This window comes from Trichosurus vulpecula, chromosome 1, assembly GCF_011100635.1.
Source record: "Trichosurus vulpecula isolate mTriVul1 chromosome 1, mTriVul1.pri, whole genome shotgun sequence".
NCBI lineage: Eukaryota > Metazoa > Chordata > Mammalia > Diprotodontia > Phalangeridae > Trichosurus > Trichosurus vulpecula.
In genome coordinates, this window is record NC_050573.1 from 308,611,891 (window position 1) to 308,627,372 (window position 15,482).

The window sequence follows — 15,482 nt, forward strand, 5'->3', positions numbered from 1 at the left end:
GATGTATGTTTAATTATAATAGAAACATTTCATTTATGGCAACCTAATTTATTTTAGCTCTAGATCATAGCTTGAGTTAACTGCTTTAGTCTATCCCCCTATTATTTCAATGAATCCACAACTTATTTCCTTGATACAGATGGAAAATCTTCATGTCTTTTCATTCTCATGGGGGCAGTTAGGTGGTGGCACAGTGGATAGTGCTGGGGGTCAAGAACAGCTGAGTTTGAATCCTGCTACATGTATTTACTAAATAGCTGTCACACCCTGGATTAAGTCACTTAGTCTCTCTCACTCAGTTTCCTCACCTGTAAGATGGAGATATTATTAGCACCTACCTCATAAGGTGGTCGTGAGGCTCAAAAGGTAACATATAAAGTGCTTTATAAACCTTAAATTGGTACATAAATGTTAGCTATAATTATGATATCATCTGATTTTTTTTTTCCTCCTTGCATCCAAAGTCAACAAAAACCTACTTAAAGAACCTACTATGTGCCAGGTATGATGCTAAGTAAGCGCTAGGGAAACAAAAGCCCTCAATAGGTTCACATTGTAATGTATTTCTGTAATCCTCCTTAGAGAATTTAGCCAACGTGCTTGTTTCCTTCAATATTTTATGGATACTAGAACAACAAGCAGACTCTCCTGGGATGCACATTGTCAGTCCCTGAGGGCCCACTTCCCTCTCCAGTCATGTATGTCCTTGATGATGTCTTTCATGCTACAAAGTCAAAATGTAAGAGGGTCTCCAATTTGTTCATATGCAAAGCAAGTGGTTTGGTGGTCAAGGTTTCTTAAATTGAGATCTGTGAACTTGGTTTTTAAAACAATTTTGATAAATATATTTCTATGTAATTGATCACCTTTGTAATCCTATGTGTTTTATTTAATCATTTAAAATGCTTGAGAAGGGGTCTCTAGGCTTTATCAGCTTACCCAGGGAATGCATGATACAAAAGATGTTAAGAACCCTTAGAATAGATATTCTCTAAGATTCTTTCTGGCTCTAAAATCCTGTCCTTCTAGAGGTATGCTTCTATGAATTTTCTCCAAGTAGAAGAACCAAATTATTGGCCAGGACACAGGGCTCAGAAATCTTCAAATCCATTTTCTCTCAAAAGAAGTAATTCAATTTGCCTTTGCCAAAGTGCCCGAGTGGGCAAGCCTATGATTATTTGCTCTGATATCTAAAAGTTTTTGATCTTGAACAGCAGCTTTCAAATGAACAGATTAAGAAAATTTCAGCATCAAGAGGATTTAAAGGACTAAGTCTGATCTATACCTCAACAACTATCTCATCTATGACATAATGACAAGTGTATGTTGAGTCTTTCCTCAAAGTGAGAAGGAACTCACTACTTCTTAAGAAAGACAATCCTCTTTTGGACAGTTCTAATTGCTAGGAAAATGTTATCTTCACAAATTTGCCAAAGGTATGAATCTAAAGCTCAAGTCTAACCATGTCATCCCTTACTCAACAAGCTCCAGTGGGTCCCTCTCATCTCCAGGATAAAATACAAAAAACTCCTTTATTTGGCTTTTCAAGGGGCCTCAATCTACTTGTCTGCTATGACACCCTTCCTTCCTCACCACAGTCTAGCCAGACTGGCTCTCTTCTTGTTCCTTATAACTAACACCTTGTTTTCCACCTGGGTATCTTTGCTTTCACTGCTCCCCATGGCTGAAATATATTCTCCCCCCACCTACAACCCTCAGAATCTCTAGTTTCCTTTAAAGATCAACCACAGTGCCATCTTGTACAGGAAGCCATTCCTGATCTCTCCAGCTAGGAGAGCCTTTCCCCCAAAATCACTTTGTTTCTCTAGTGCTCAGCAACAGTCCTTTGCATAAAGTAAGCCTTTGGTGAATGCCTTTTCATACCTTCATTTCTATTTTGTGTATTTCCCCATATCTAGATGCTGCATGCCTCCTCCAGCTAGACTATAAGCTCCTCGAGGGGGAGGATTGATTGCATTCTTGTCTTTTTCTCCCCAGGGCCTAGCACAGCTCCTGGAACATAGGAGGCTCTTAACGAGTGTGTGTCAACTGGTAATGAACTAAATGTTCCCATTCTCCAAGACGTTAAATCATTGTTCTAGCATAAGTCATTGACACTTATGGTCTGAGGATGGCTAGCACCCAAAGGATACTTAAACACAAAACCAAGAATGGTCTTCATTCCAGGGCCATAATCACAATGGAGCTTTGGAGGCACTGTCCAACTTAGGGATAGCCTGGCTGCAGCAGCAAGTCTGGCCTCTCTTCGGTAATTACTTACAGAATGACAAAAGACAAGCTAAGTGGCATCTAAGGATTCCGTAGTGTTCCTACAACAGTAGCACACCCTTTACCCCCAAACTGCTACTCAAGACATGCTTCTTATGTTGAATGAGAGGTCTGGAGGAAGAAAGGAATTAGGCTCATTTTCTCAAGTGCTTGTATCTTCTGTCACTGACTGGCTTCCTCTCCGATCAGCACCAAGCTAGTCAACAGTGGTTATAAATTATCTCAATGCACTGAAAAAGGTAAACATATGTAAACAAGGAAGGGACTCATACCAGACAAAGGGCTCCCTCCCTCCTGCATCTTTATATATGCCCTAACTAAAATCCTACACACAGCAGCCCTGCTGCATTTTTACATACATAATTTCCCAGAAATGCCTTTATATCCCATCCTTGCAGTGATGGGAGAAAAACAGATTTTTATATATCTATATAACCACATCCCATTTCCACATATCTATATATCTTTAAATTCTGTCCTTGTGTTAAAGGGATAAAAATACTCATGTATCTGCATATCTATATAGATATACAGATATCTATACTGAATGTTATTTCCCCAAGAAATGTCAAATATATTAATCCTATCTTTGTGAGGAGGGGATTAAAAATAGACTATCATATCTATATACCTACATAGAGATGCATAAACCTATTATATAAAGATATATATTATAAAGACCTAGATTACACTAGCTACAGATTATAAATATGCAGATTAACTATATAGAATCTAAATATATAACTACATATATCTAGATGGGTTAGCATATATTAATTTTATCTGTAAGAAAGATTAAAGTCTATTTTTAATCCCCTCAACACAAAGACAGGATTTAAAGGCATTTATGGGGAAACAATATAGCTATGAATCTATATTTCTATCTACAGCTCTCTCCCATTCCCTCCACCTCCCCCACCCCCTTCAAATTGTTCATTTTTGTTTGATCAGTCAATCCATCCTAGTAAATTGAATTGACTTCACCAGAAGAAAGGACTCAGCCATCAAATGAAAGTTAAGATGCAGAGTGGACAGGAGGCCAGTCACTTCCCAGAATGCAGGTGTGGAGCAGAAGGTCGGCAGTGCCCCTGGCAGCGTCTGACACACTCTAGTGACCCTTAGGAATTATCTACTTTCCCAGAAGCATCTGCTGGTAAAAAGTGAACTGATTAACTGAAAGTCCCCCTGGTCTTACATTCAGCCAAGAAAATCCTCACCATCAAGTGAATGGGAGATGGGAAGAGAGGGATCCATGCCAATATGATCCAGATTGGACTATTTTCTAGTTCATCCAATAGAACTAAATCCTATCCTTATCAAAAGATACAAACTCACAGCCAAATCCTCAGCAACATATGGCCCATCACACTTCATGCATCTGTCTCTATAGTTTGAGCATTACTGAAATGCAAGTTAAAATAAAACAACATTCAAAGCTAAATAAAGGCAGCAAAATCATAAGCCAAATGACCTACCATAAAAGCAGCGTGAATACTTTAAACATCTGATCCACCTTTTAGGAGGGCATTATTGCTAAAAGTCAAGAAGACAGAAGTAGCTGGCTACTGGACAAGCCAAATGCCCTTCTGCTTTCGAGGCAGAGCAAAAGTATTCAACGGATGCCACCTGACACTTTTAACACTTTAGAAAATCAAGCAATTAAGATGATGAAGATCATACTCAGACTTGCTACAGCAGGAAAAGTTGAGAGGTAAATAAAAAAGCCCAATGTAAACCTCGATGCCTGGCTTGTTGTTGTCGTTGCTGTGTCTGTCCTTCCTTTTTGAAGAGGACCGTGGCATCTATGAGAATGGCACACGCCCTTTGGAAACCATCACAGTTTTAAATCTGCAGTTCCATCAAGAGGATGACTCAAGGGACTGCTTTTTAATTCCTGATGTAAAAGCTGCAGAAACTCTGGCATCTTCGGGGGGATTTGCCTATTGCTACGCCTGAATTCAATAAAGACTGGATGCTGAGCAAGCAACTGTTCTGTTCAGGGCAAGCAGATGGAAAGATGCCCTCCACCAAGGCTGGGGAGATGGAAATCCTTGGGCACTGAGCCCTCACCTCAGTTTAGCCTCAAAAGATGCCTAGGATTTTAACTGAGATAGTGTACATACATATACATGTTGTGCGCGTGGGTATATGTGTGTACGTTTGTGCATGTGTGTGCATGTGTTTACATATGTATGGGTGTGTACGTGCACATGGGAATGGTGTAATGAGGTAGTTCAAGAGCATCCCAGGCATAGTGAATGGCATGGATAAAGGTATGGAGGTAGTAAGTGAGGGTCATGTTAAAGAAATGGCAGTAGCTCATTCTCTGGTTGGAGCGTAAGACATGTGACAGGGAGTGATGTGGGATGGCACCAGAGTGGAGAAGGTCTTAAGGGCCAAAGTAATAAGCACCCTAAGCTTCACTTTTGGGGGAACATGAGGCCATTGATAGCTTTTGGTATGAGAGCTGAGGGTGGGTAGCAAATTGACTTTCAGGCCACCAACCATTTGTACAATTTAGTATGACGCGGCGGAGAGCGAGGAGAATGTGACCAATTAAGGTTGCCATTAGGTTTCCCAGGCACCGAGGCTTAAAACCTCTGAGTCTTCTTTAGGTCTGGGCAGTGAAGGGGAGGGAAGAATCAATTCATCCAAAACTCTCATTGCCTCTCCTCTCTATTCCCACTGCAACCATCTTAATTCAGGTCCTTATCACCTGTTGCCTATTCTGTTGGTGGCACTGCTCTTAGTTTCTCCAATGTATCCTTCACACTGCTGCATGGAGATTACAACACCTCTATGCTCAGAAACCTTTAATGGCTCCCCACTACCTATGGAAAAATGTATAAAGTCCTTAGCCTGGCATGTGAGATCCTCTTTAACATGCCTTTGATCAGCCTTTCCTTACCCTGCTGTCACTCTTTGTTCTAACAAATCCTTATTGTTCACCATTTCCTGAGGTTTTCTCATTCTTTTGTCCACATGCTTTTGCTTCATGCCATCGTTTGAATGCTGGAGTTATCTGTGCATTTCAACCCTTCCTTTCCTTTAGGGCCCACTCCACATACCAGTTCCTCCATTAAACTTCCCCTGACCTCCCCAGCTCTACGTGAAGTCTCCCTTTTATATCCCTGATACTACTCTGCTTGGACCTCTCCTTTATATCTATATTATAACTTGTATGACAACTTTCTGTGGCCATGTCTATCCCCCCAACTAGACTGTAAGCTCTCTAATGTCTACCCCAGCACAATACATTACACATACAGATGATGGGTAATAGATGTCTGCCAAATTCCATCCACTCTGGGGCAAGGATAGCTTGGAAATTCCAAGTCTGCTCTGTATTATTCCAGATAGAAAGGTTCCACATAAAGCAATAACTCATAAAAGCCTACCAATATTTAAATAAAAAGAGTCAGAAATGCTTTAAATTCTCTGTAAATGGACACTTTTTTTTTTCCCCGAAGGAAGATAACACGTAAATTGAAGCAAATGCTTGAAAACAGAAATGGGCAAAAAACTCAGGCACTCCTCCAAATCAATCTACATCCATCACCAAAAGTTACAAATGCATCACTTCAAGAAGAGTCACACCATAACAAAGCTAAGACTGAAGTGTCCTGCCAGGCACTACAAGCTTTCACTCCAACACAAAAGCACATTTAGAATCTCTGGTTTATACCGCATCCCCATGAGTACCTATACACACAGTTTAACACTGTTCTCTAGATGTCGTTCGAGAGTTTTCTGTTAAACACACACAGGTAATGCGGCCTATTTCTAGAAAAACCATGTTTGTGCTGTATTTTGGGGAAAGGAGCAAAATTAGTAAATGTAGGCCCTTGATGGGTAAGAAGCAGGAGAAAATATCGCCGGTTTTAAGAAAGAGAGCACATTCACGGCATCTGTCCACAAACACATATAAAACTGAAAGACAAATCAGAAGGTTCACACAAGCCAAATGAGGTGATAAGCTCCTGAAAAAGCAAAACTCCAGGCAACTGTATTTGGTTCCCATCCTGAAGACCATCTAGTGTGCCCAAAGACCACACAAAAGACAGAATGTTAGTTGTGGTCTCCAAACCACTCCCTCTACCAGGCCCCCATGCACACAAAAGTCTTAATGTAAACAATAGTATACCACTGCTTCTGTTGCTCCCTTACCTGTCAGCCTTCATCAGGAGATTGGGCGGTAGCTCGACAAGCTGGTTGTGCTGAACATCCAGGACCTCCACCTGGGTTCTCTCCAGTCTCTCTGGTAGCCTGGTTAGCTGGTTATGCCCTACCAGCAGTTTGCGAAGACTACTATTATAAAACAAGCTGCAAAGCACAACAGAAGCAATTAGGAAGCGAGGGTTTGAGAAGCAATTAAAAAATTAAACACAGCCAAAACCTGCCCCGTCCCCCACCTCCCAAAGCTACGCGGATCAACATGATCTGAGAGACTGAAAGTCTAGGAGTTTATCTCTGTCTCGAACTTTACCTTTCCTTTAAAAAAATAACCTAAGTAACTTTAAAGAAATAAAAGACGGTGAACTCTCAGATATTTATGATAAGTTTTACTCAAAACAGACAAGATAGCAGTAACTTACTCTATGGCAGCTAGATGGCGCCGTGGTGCACAGAGCGCTGGGCCTGGAGTAGGGAAAACCCCTCCTGAGTTCAAATGTGACCACAGACACACCCTAACTGTGTGACCCTGGGCAAGTCACTTAACCCTATGTGCCTCAGTTTCCTCATCTGTAAAATGAGCTGGAGAAGGAAATGGCAAACTATTCCAGTCTTTGCCAAGAAAAACTCCAATGGGATCATGGAGAGTTGGACAAGACTGAAAAACGACCCAACAACTCTTAAGAATTCCTTTTCTACATATAAATGTGGCACACTCAATGGTGAACACATCGATTTTCCTCTAAAGAAAAGAAAGAAGAGAAAAAAATGGGAAAGAAAGAAGAAAAAAGAAGCTGAATGATCACACAATGGAAGAGCGGCTCGAAAGGATGTTGTGTGTAAGAAGGAAATAAAAAATGTTAATCTTAATTCTTCATAGTAAGAATTCTGTCTCCCTTATAATTATCTGTTGTATCCTTCTAATAGAATGGAAGCTCCTTAAGGAAAGGAATTGTTTAGTTTTTTGTCTACGTCCTCAGTCTCTCACGTCATGCTTTGCACATAGTAGCTACCTAATTAATCTCTGAAGAATCAATCATACTATTCTATTGCACCTACTTTAGTGCTTAGCACAGAAATACAGCACAAATATTTTTGACTAGCTATTAATTAACCCAAGAAAGTCTGTTTTTGGGGAGAAGGGGAGGAAACTGGGGTTAAGTGACTTGCTCAGGGTCATGGACCTACTGTCTGAGCCTGAATTTGAACTCAGGTCTTCCTGACTCCAGGGCCAATCCTCTATCCACTGTGCCACCTACCTGCCCCTTGAAAGTTATTTTTTTTTTTAAATACATACAGAAAAAAGCTATACCGCTCTTTCTTCACTTGTAGATTCGTAATTTTTTTTCTTTGGCCTTTGTAGTCCAACCTATACGTGTTTGGATTTTTTTCTTTTTTTGGGGTAGGGGACAGGGGAAGTGAGAGTGCATGTGCAAGATTCCTATTTTGGTTTTGTTTAATTCTAGAATGAATATAAAAGACTCTTGTGTTGGGAATGAAATTCATCTAATCTGCTTTTCTATCTTGATATTTGAAAAGCTATTTGCAAGCTTGGGCATGCTTTTTTTCTACTGATGATTAGAGGTAAAATGAAGGAAAACTGTTGCATGAGAAGATATAAAACCACATTTTAGTGATACGTGGCTTATATCGCTGTTGTAACCAATAAAATCGGATGATGTCCATACATACTTAAAGCTACAGACTGAGAAAGATTCTATAGAAGAGTGAATTAAGTTAGTATTAGCTAATCTAGTTCACTTTGGACTAGGAACACATAACTTTTGTCAATATTATAAAAAGACAGAGAGAAATAGATAGACATGTGTACATACATATTTACATGTACACATATATATATATTCTTCATCTATCACCTGATTTCCACCCCAAGGAGGTACATTTAATCAGGCAGAAGATGTAACCCATTCTAACACTGGTTTCCAATAAAACTAAAATGTTTACACTAAATTTTAAAAAAATATTTATTTCATCATTTCCCCATTGCATGTAAAAAGATGTAACATTCATTAAATTTTTTTTTTTTATGCTTGGACCTTTATATATATATATATATATATATATATATATATATTTTTTTTTTTGCTATTACATTCATTAAATTTTAAGTAAATTCTCTCCCTTGCTCCTGCTTATCCCCTCTCACACCGAATTTCAACACTGAGACTTTACCTCATTTAATTTGCTGCTCTTCTAAGCTTGGGTTTCTTAGCACCTACCCCACAGGGTTGTTGTAAGGATAGAATGAGATAATGTTTGCAAAGCGCTTAGCACAAAGCCTGGCCCATAGCATAGACACATTTGTTACTCATTCATGTCCTATTTTTTGTGACCCCATATAAGGTTTGCTTGACAAAGATACTAAAGAGGTTTGCCATTTCCTTCTTCAGCAGATTAAGGCAAACAAAGGTTAAGTGACTTGTCCAGGGGTACACAGCTAGTGAGCATCTGAACTCAGATCTTCCTGACTCAGGGCCCAGGGCTCTATGCGCTTAGCCACATAGCTGCCTCTATAGATACTATATGTGTTAGTTATCATTATTATTGCTATAATAATCTAAAAGTTTCCATTAATATAAATTTAAAATTAAGCATATTTGGGAAAAATTCTGATTAAAGGTCAGTTATATTTTCCTTTGTTTTTGTGTCTTTAACATAGAAAGGGAGACAACAAGCATTACTCCTGTACTATGTGCCAGGTACTGTGCTAAAATTACAAATATCTCATTTGATCCTCACAACAATTCTGGAAAGTAAGTGCTATTATTATCTTCATTTTACAGCTGAAGAAACTGAGGCAGACAGCAGTTAAATCACTTGCCCAGGGTCACACAGCTACTAAATGTCTAAATAAGTGTCTAAGGCTGGATTTGAACCTAGTACTCTATCCATCATCTGCCTCTGAGAACTAGAATATGGATAATAAATTCCATGACTCAATCTTAGATATCATAAAGGTGACACCTAGGAGAATATATTGCAATTAAAGATGTAACAGGTTCTATGTACTTAAACTAAGTGTGGACTTTTATCAGCTTGTTAATGAAAACTTCTTAGTATGGGATGAGGGGAGAGAGAAGATCAGATGTTTAAAATAACTCTATTTGAGGAAATTCTATAGGTCAGATACTAGCAAGCTCTCCAGCAGAGTTATCTAAGCAAGAAGGGGGGAAAAAGGGCTGAGAATCTCATTTCCAACAGGTATGGAGAACAGGAAGAATTCTGCAACAGCCTTCCTAGTGGGCAGCACTGGTTATCTATGACTTAAATACATTCTGGTCTTCATCCTAGAAGAGAAGGCAAAGAGGCTGGAAGAATGTTGCTCCACTTTTCAGGTTATCTGGCAGAATGAAGTGTTGTTTTTAAAAAAAGGGAAAAAGCTTCAATGTGAGAACAAAGAAGAGAAAGTTCTAAGAGGCACACAGGAATGCTGGCCTGTAGAAGCAAGAGCTTGAAAAGAGAAAAAGGCAGATTTGGGAAGAGAACTGTTCTTTAAAAATATGGTGTGGAAGCCTGGGATTTAGATTACTGGACTCCAGCTTAAAATATAGGAATGACACGCTTCTGGCCAGATGGAGTATACTTTGCCTGGAGTCTTGCAAAACTAATCAAAAGTGTTTAATACTAAAAAAAGAGAAAAGAGGAGAAAATTCACTCAAACATACAAGGATGGGGAAAAAAACACATCTTAATTTTTACTAACCTCTAACTGAAATTTAGCATTTCCTTCAGTTATGATTGTAGGCAAAAAAACATAGTAGAATTAGGCTTTACCAGACAGCTATGGGGGTCCATGCAACTAATAAAGGTTAAGAACCCCTGCAACAACCAGAAGTCACAATGTAGGAAAAAGAACAGCAGTAGAGAAAACCGGAAACTCTCAAAATGCAAAGGAAAGAGGCAGCAACAAAACCCACTACTTTGGATATCTACACACAAAGGCATAATGTATGAGTAATGAGCAAGATGAATTAGACATCCTAGTTCAGAGGAGGATATTTTCCCATATCACTGACAACTGGTGGGATGAGACCCATGACGGGCCTATGGTTCTAAAAAGGTATACTGTACCTTATTGAAAAGGAATAGATTAGATGAGTAAATAATTGGGGAAAGCCATCCCAAGCCTGGCATGTAGACATCACATTATCATGCCGAGGGACTTGAATCATCTGGAACTCTGCCGGAGCTCACTTTTTAACCAAAGAAGGCCCTATAACCATTCCATGACTTGTTTTAATGATAATGAGCTTTTAAAAGGTAGGGGAAACGATTGCCATTCTAGATCTGATTCTCAGCCACAAGGAATAAGAATAAGCTAAAATAAGAACCTGGAAGAAAAGTGGACAATCCATGTTAGAATTCATGACAAAAAAAGGAAGAGAAGCCAGGGGAAGACTGACAGAAACCCTAGATTTGAGGAGAACAGATTTCAAAGGTAAAGAGAGAGGATAAATGAGATTTTATGGACTGAAGTTCTACACAGGCCATTGGCCGGGGGTAGGCAGGAAATTCAAGAATGAAATTCTAAAAACATAAATTTAAGAAAAAAAATCTGATGAGGAGGAAAATGGGAATTTCTCTAAAGAGCCCAAGAGGGAGTTCATCAATCAACTTAAATTTGAAAACATATGTGAAGATGATGGACTTGAGAGCAGACAATGGAGGAAGAATCCAAAAGCACGGCACCATTCCACAAGACTTATGTTGGAGTTCTGATGAACTGAATGAAGCGAAGCTGGCAAGGAACACCAGGAACAAGAAAAAAGATTTTGTAAAATGATAAGAGTACCAAGAAGGCATAAGGACGACAGAAAGAAGAAAGAATTGCTCAATCCTCATTTGCTTGTTTTCTCTGCCAGCGAGCAAAGGCTTTGTCTGGAAAGGACAGACCCAAACTAGATCCTCGGCGGCTGATGCTCCAAACTAGGAAGATGGTAAAGGGTAAATGTCCTTGGTGAATTCAAGTCACTCGGCTAGATGCACTCCATCCAGGGCATAGGAGGAAATGGTGGGTATGACTGGAGATGGGGAAGCTAGTGAGTATCAGACAGCTCTGCCCAGGGAGGGATAGATGAAAGCTGCAAAAAGGCAGATTCAGGCTTCTAATACCCAGAGCTATCCAAAAGCAGAATGCATGGCCCTGGAAGGGCCTGAGTTCTCCCTCACTGGTGGTCATCAAGCACAGGCTGGCTGACCGTTTGCCCATATTTTGTAGAGAGAATTTTTGTTCAAGTACAGGTTTGTACTGAATGGCTTCTGGAGTCCCTTCTAATCCTGAGGCTCTCTTAAATGTCCTTTTTCGTACTTAGTAAACTGTGTTTAATATCCCTGTGCTCCCCTGATACTATTACATATTAAGAGGCTACTAAAACCAATGTCAATACAGCATGTGCTTAAAGAATTATTCTAGTACTCAGTGCTCCACACATTCTTATTCCCTATAGTAATAAAGGCTATATACATTTGTAAGAGAGCCATATTTAGTTAGGAGTGCAACTGATACAACAGACTATACAGAAGGAATTTGATTATTGTAGGGACTGCAAAAGTGACCTTGGCTTTATTAGTACTTGGTTGAAATTAATCTCTGGCTCTTGGTAAGGTCAACTAAACATACCTATTCCACAACTACCTAACTCTTTTAACAGAAAGTGTGGTTTTATTCACCATCAATAATCCCAACATTTAAGGATAATTTCCTAAAATAAAAGCTCCTGTGAAAAACAGATCCATACATTCCCTCACTGGTGTTTTCAAGGAAGAATTTGACTCTATATCATTAAATAAACAATCATGGTACCATGCATTTCCTTAGGCTTAATAACTAGTAGACAAGAGTAGAAAGGGACTGAAGATACTTTGAATCATTAATTACATAGCTCAGCATCCCTAAAACATTTTGTTGCAAATTTTGACAAGTCAAAACTAAAGGATATGTCTGATGTCTGCAGGGCGTGGAGAGAGGGGGGCTGTGGACACTGGAGTTCACATGGTCTTTTTATAAATCTATCATGTCACTTCATTAAAGATTAGGAAACAAAAGAAAATTGGGGAGAACAAGAGAGAAAAAAGAAGAGAAAGAGGAAAAGGAAAGATCTCTTAGCCCATATTTCATACTGGAAATAACAAAACTCTGCTTGTTGGTGTCAGGTTTAACAAGCCAAAAATCTATGAAAATTTCTTTTTAAGAACTATATTGAAGTAACAGGCAAGGCAGTCATCTGTTACAGTCAATTTGTACAAATGGTACATTCCAAAAGGATCAAGATCCTATAGGTGGCCCCATCAGGTGGCTTGACACGTCTTTGAACATTCCTTTTAGCTTATGAAACGAAATAAAAAATTTCCACTACGTACCAACCCTGCACTGCTTTAAAATGTCTGGCTGAAATTCAAAGCCACATTCTGTTTTTCACTGCATGAAAGTAAAGAAGAAAAGGCCAGGCCAAGTTTATAGCCCAATGACACCACATGAGGTAAAAGACACCAAACAAAAGATGAAAACAAGCTTTTCTGTCACAGGAACAAGGTACACACTAACTCAGCAGTTCTGAGTGACTTCTAGTTTCAAGTTTGGTCCTTTGGTCTGCAGTACTTACCGAGCAGGAAGCTCACGGATCCGGTTGTGACCGATGTCCAACACTTCTAGCTTGCGGCTCTCACATATCCACTCAGGTACGCTCTCTAGGTGGTTCCTACAAATCAAGGCACATTTGTTTTTTAAAGTAAGGATTCAGCCTAAGTTTTGGTCTTAGGATCAAAGAGATGCCAAAGACAATCTCTTCTTTTAAGCCCAAGGCTCTGTCCTTCAGATCACAATATGTGAAGTATATAATCAGGAAGAAATAGAGAATAAAACTTTCACATAATTTTTAAAAATAATAATGATGACATTTGACACTTACTAGCTGTGTGACCCTGCGCAGGTCACTTAATCCCAACTACCTTGCAAACAATGATGATGATGAGGAGGATGAGGAGGAGGAGGAGGAGGATGTTGCAATTTGGGGCAGTCGCTAAATTCCTACAGGACCAGAACTGACTGGAGCGCTAAAATTGCCCACAATTGCTTGTTCACAATCAAAGGCAAAATATGTTCAAGATGTCACATATGTGATAGATGATTACAAAGTATGGCGATGCAGTATTTTAAAAACAAAAATGCCAGAACTCCTATAACTGAATACTCTCCTTTAAAACAATCAGCATGAGACGTTATGTATATTTCAGATCATTGCTGATACTGTTTAATACACCTTTGGACCTGCTCATTTGGAATTACCTTTTGCCAGTTTATGAACATATAGAAAAATTAGGTGAATTATTTTATTGTATTTTGAATGCAAACATAAACTTAACTGTATCAAGTTAAACATATTTAGACAGTCTATACATCCTGGACCCCTCTCCTCATATGTGTGTTCCCTTCTAGATGCCCCAAATTCTAGAACTCATTTTGGTAAGCTAAATTTTATACTTTTAAGTGTTACCTATATTTAAGTAAAAACTATGATTATACTTATAGCATTTATATATTTATGTTATATTCAAACTATATTTAAGTACACGCATATTTATAGTAGAATCACATATACCTCTATTATTTAGGGTCAACTTTGTCATAACATTCCTTTCACATGGAGAATGTTGGACATAAATACCACAGTTCAGACATGATTCTGTGAGATTCATTCAACTTTGCTATTTACAAATGGGACCAGGGAATTGGTCAAAATATATAATCCAAATCTTAATTTTAGGAGCCGGGATCTTTTGACAAGAGACAGAATAAAAATGTTACAAAAGATGAACAGAAATACAGACTCAGGTAGGGGAACATTATTCAATATAAGTAAAATTACACACACACACACACACACACATACACACACACACACCAATTCACGTAAAGAAAACACTTAGGGCACAGTTTAGATATTTAGAGTATAACACAGAAATCATATAGTCCAATTCTCTTTTTACAAAGATGAAAAAAAATTGAGGTCCAAAATATCTTGCAAAGTGATAGTTACTGGCAGAACAGAGGCTTCCTTAAGCTTCCGAGTTCATTGCTCTTCCTCACACTGTAATGCCTCTCCATTGTCTGAGGTCCAGTCAAACGATGCTCAGCTAACTGATCTGACACAATCAGACCTAGTATCAAGATTTTTTTTCTATGTGTCATCTTATTAGTCAGGCTATATCACTACTGAGTACAAAGTACTCACATCTGGTCTGTGACACATTCTTCTTGAGATACTTATGCCAGTATCATTGGAACATTTTAATGGGTAGATTGTTCAGGCACTCTTTTAGAGCCTAAATAGTAAAAACTGATGAAATAACATTGAGGTTTCATATACATGCTTTACATTCAAGAGACTGTTTATACATGAATTCAGCTGGAATTGTTTAAAGAATTTTCAAACAATTTTACCTCAAAGCATTCCAATTCTAGGACATTGACTCCTTACCTAGAAACATCCATGAAGGTCAGATGGTTCGGAACTGGGTAAACATCAAGTTGCACAAGTTCTAAGGGGGAAAAAAGACAAGACATGAAAAAACTATAAAACTATAAAAATCTGCCAATGAAGTATCATTAGGATCTTTTGTCCCCCTCGAGTTCGTAGTTTACCTCTGACACTACAAAAAAGGGAATCTTTTGCATGCAATCATGATTTATTTGAAGGACTACACAAGTGGTTTTATCACTTTTCCCCCACTCATGTATCTAGATTTTAGCTCTCCATTCCTCTTCTCTTAACAGAATCCTATACATCTTGGATATTTGGAATTTCCTCCCTAAAACCCTCCAGAATCTAGATTTCTGCTTCTACAACTGTACTAAAACTACTCTCAATCACCAATGACCATCCCTCTAGCCAAATCCAATGCCTATTCTCAACTGTCCTTATGTTCAACCTCCCTAAGACACGTGAGGCTGATGACCATCTGCTCATTTGGGATCTATGATACTGTGATTCTCTTGTCCC

At 38.8% G+C, this 15,482-nt stretch overlaps 1 protein-coding gene across 1 annotated transcript in view; it reads right to left on the bottom strand.

Moving 5' to 3' along the window:
• Nucleotides 1-15,482, bottom strand: part of PHLPP1 (PH domain and leucine rich repeat protein phosphatase 1) — a 291,137-nt gene that overhangs the window by 51,140 nt on the left and 224,515 nt on the right. Inside the window, 3 exon segments of the mRNA XM_036761120.1 lie at nt 6,457-6,612; nt 13,086-13,181; nt 14,961-15,021. Of these exon segments, the coding sequence (XP_036617015.1) occupies nt 6,457-6,612; nt 13,086-13,181; nt 14,961-15,021 (313 nt within the window).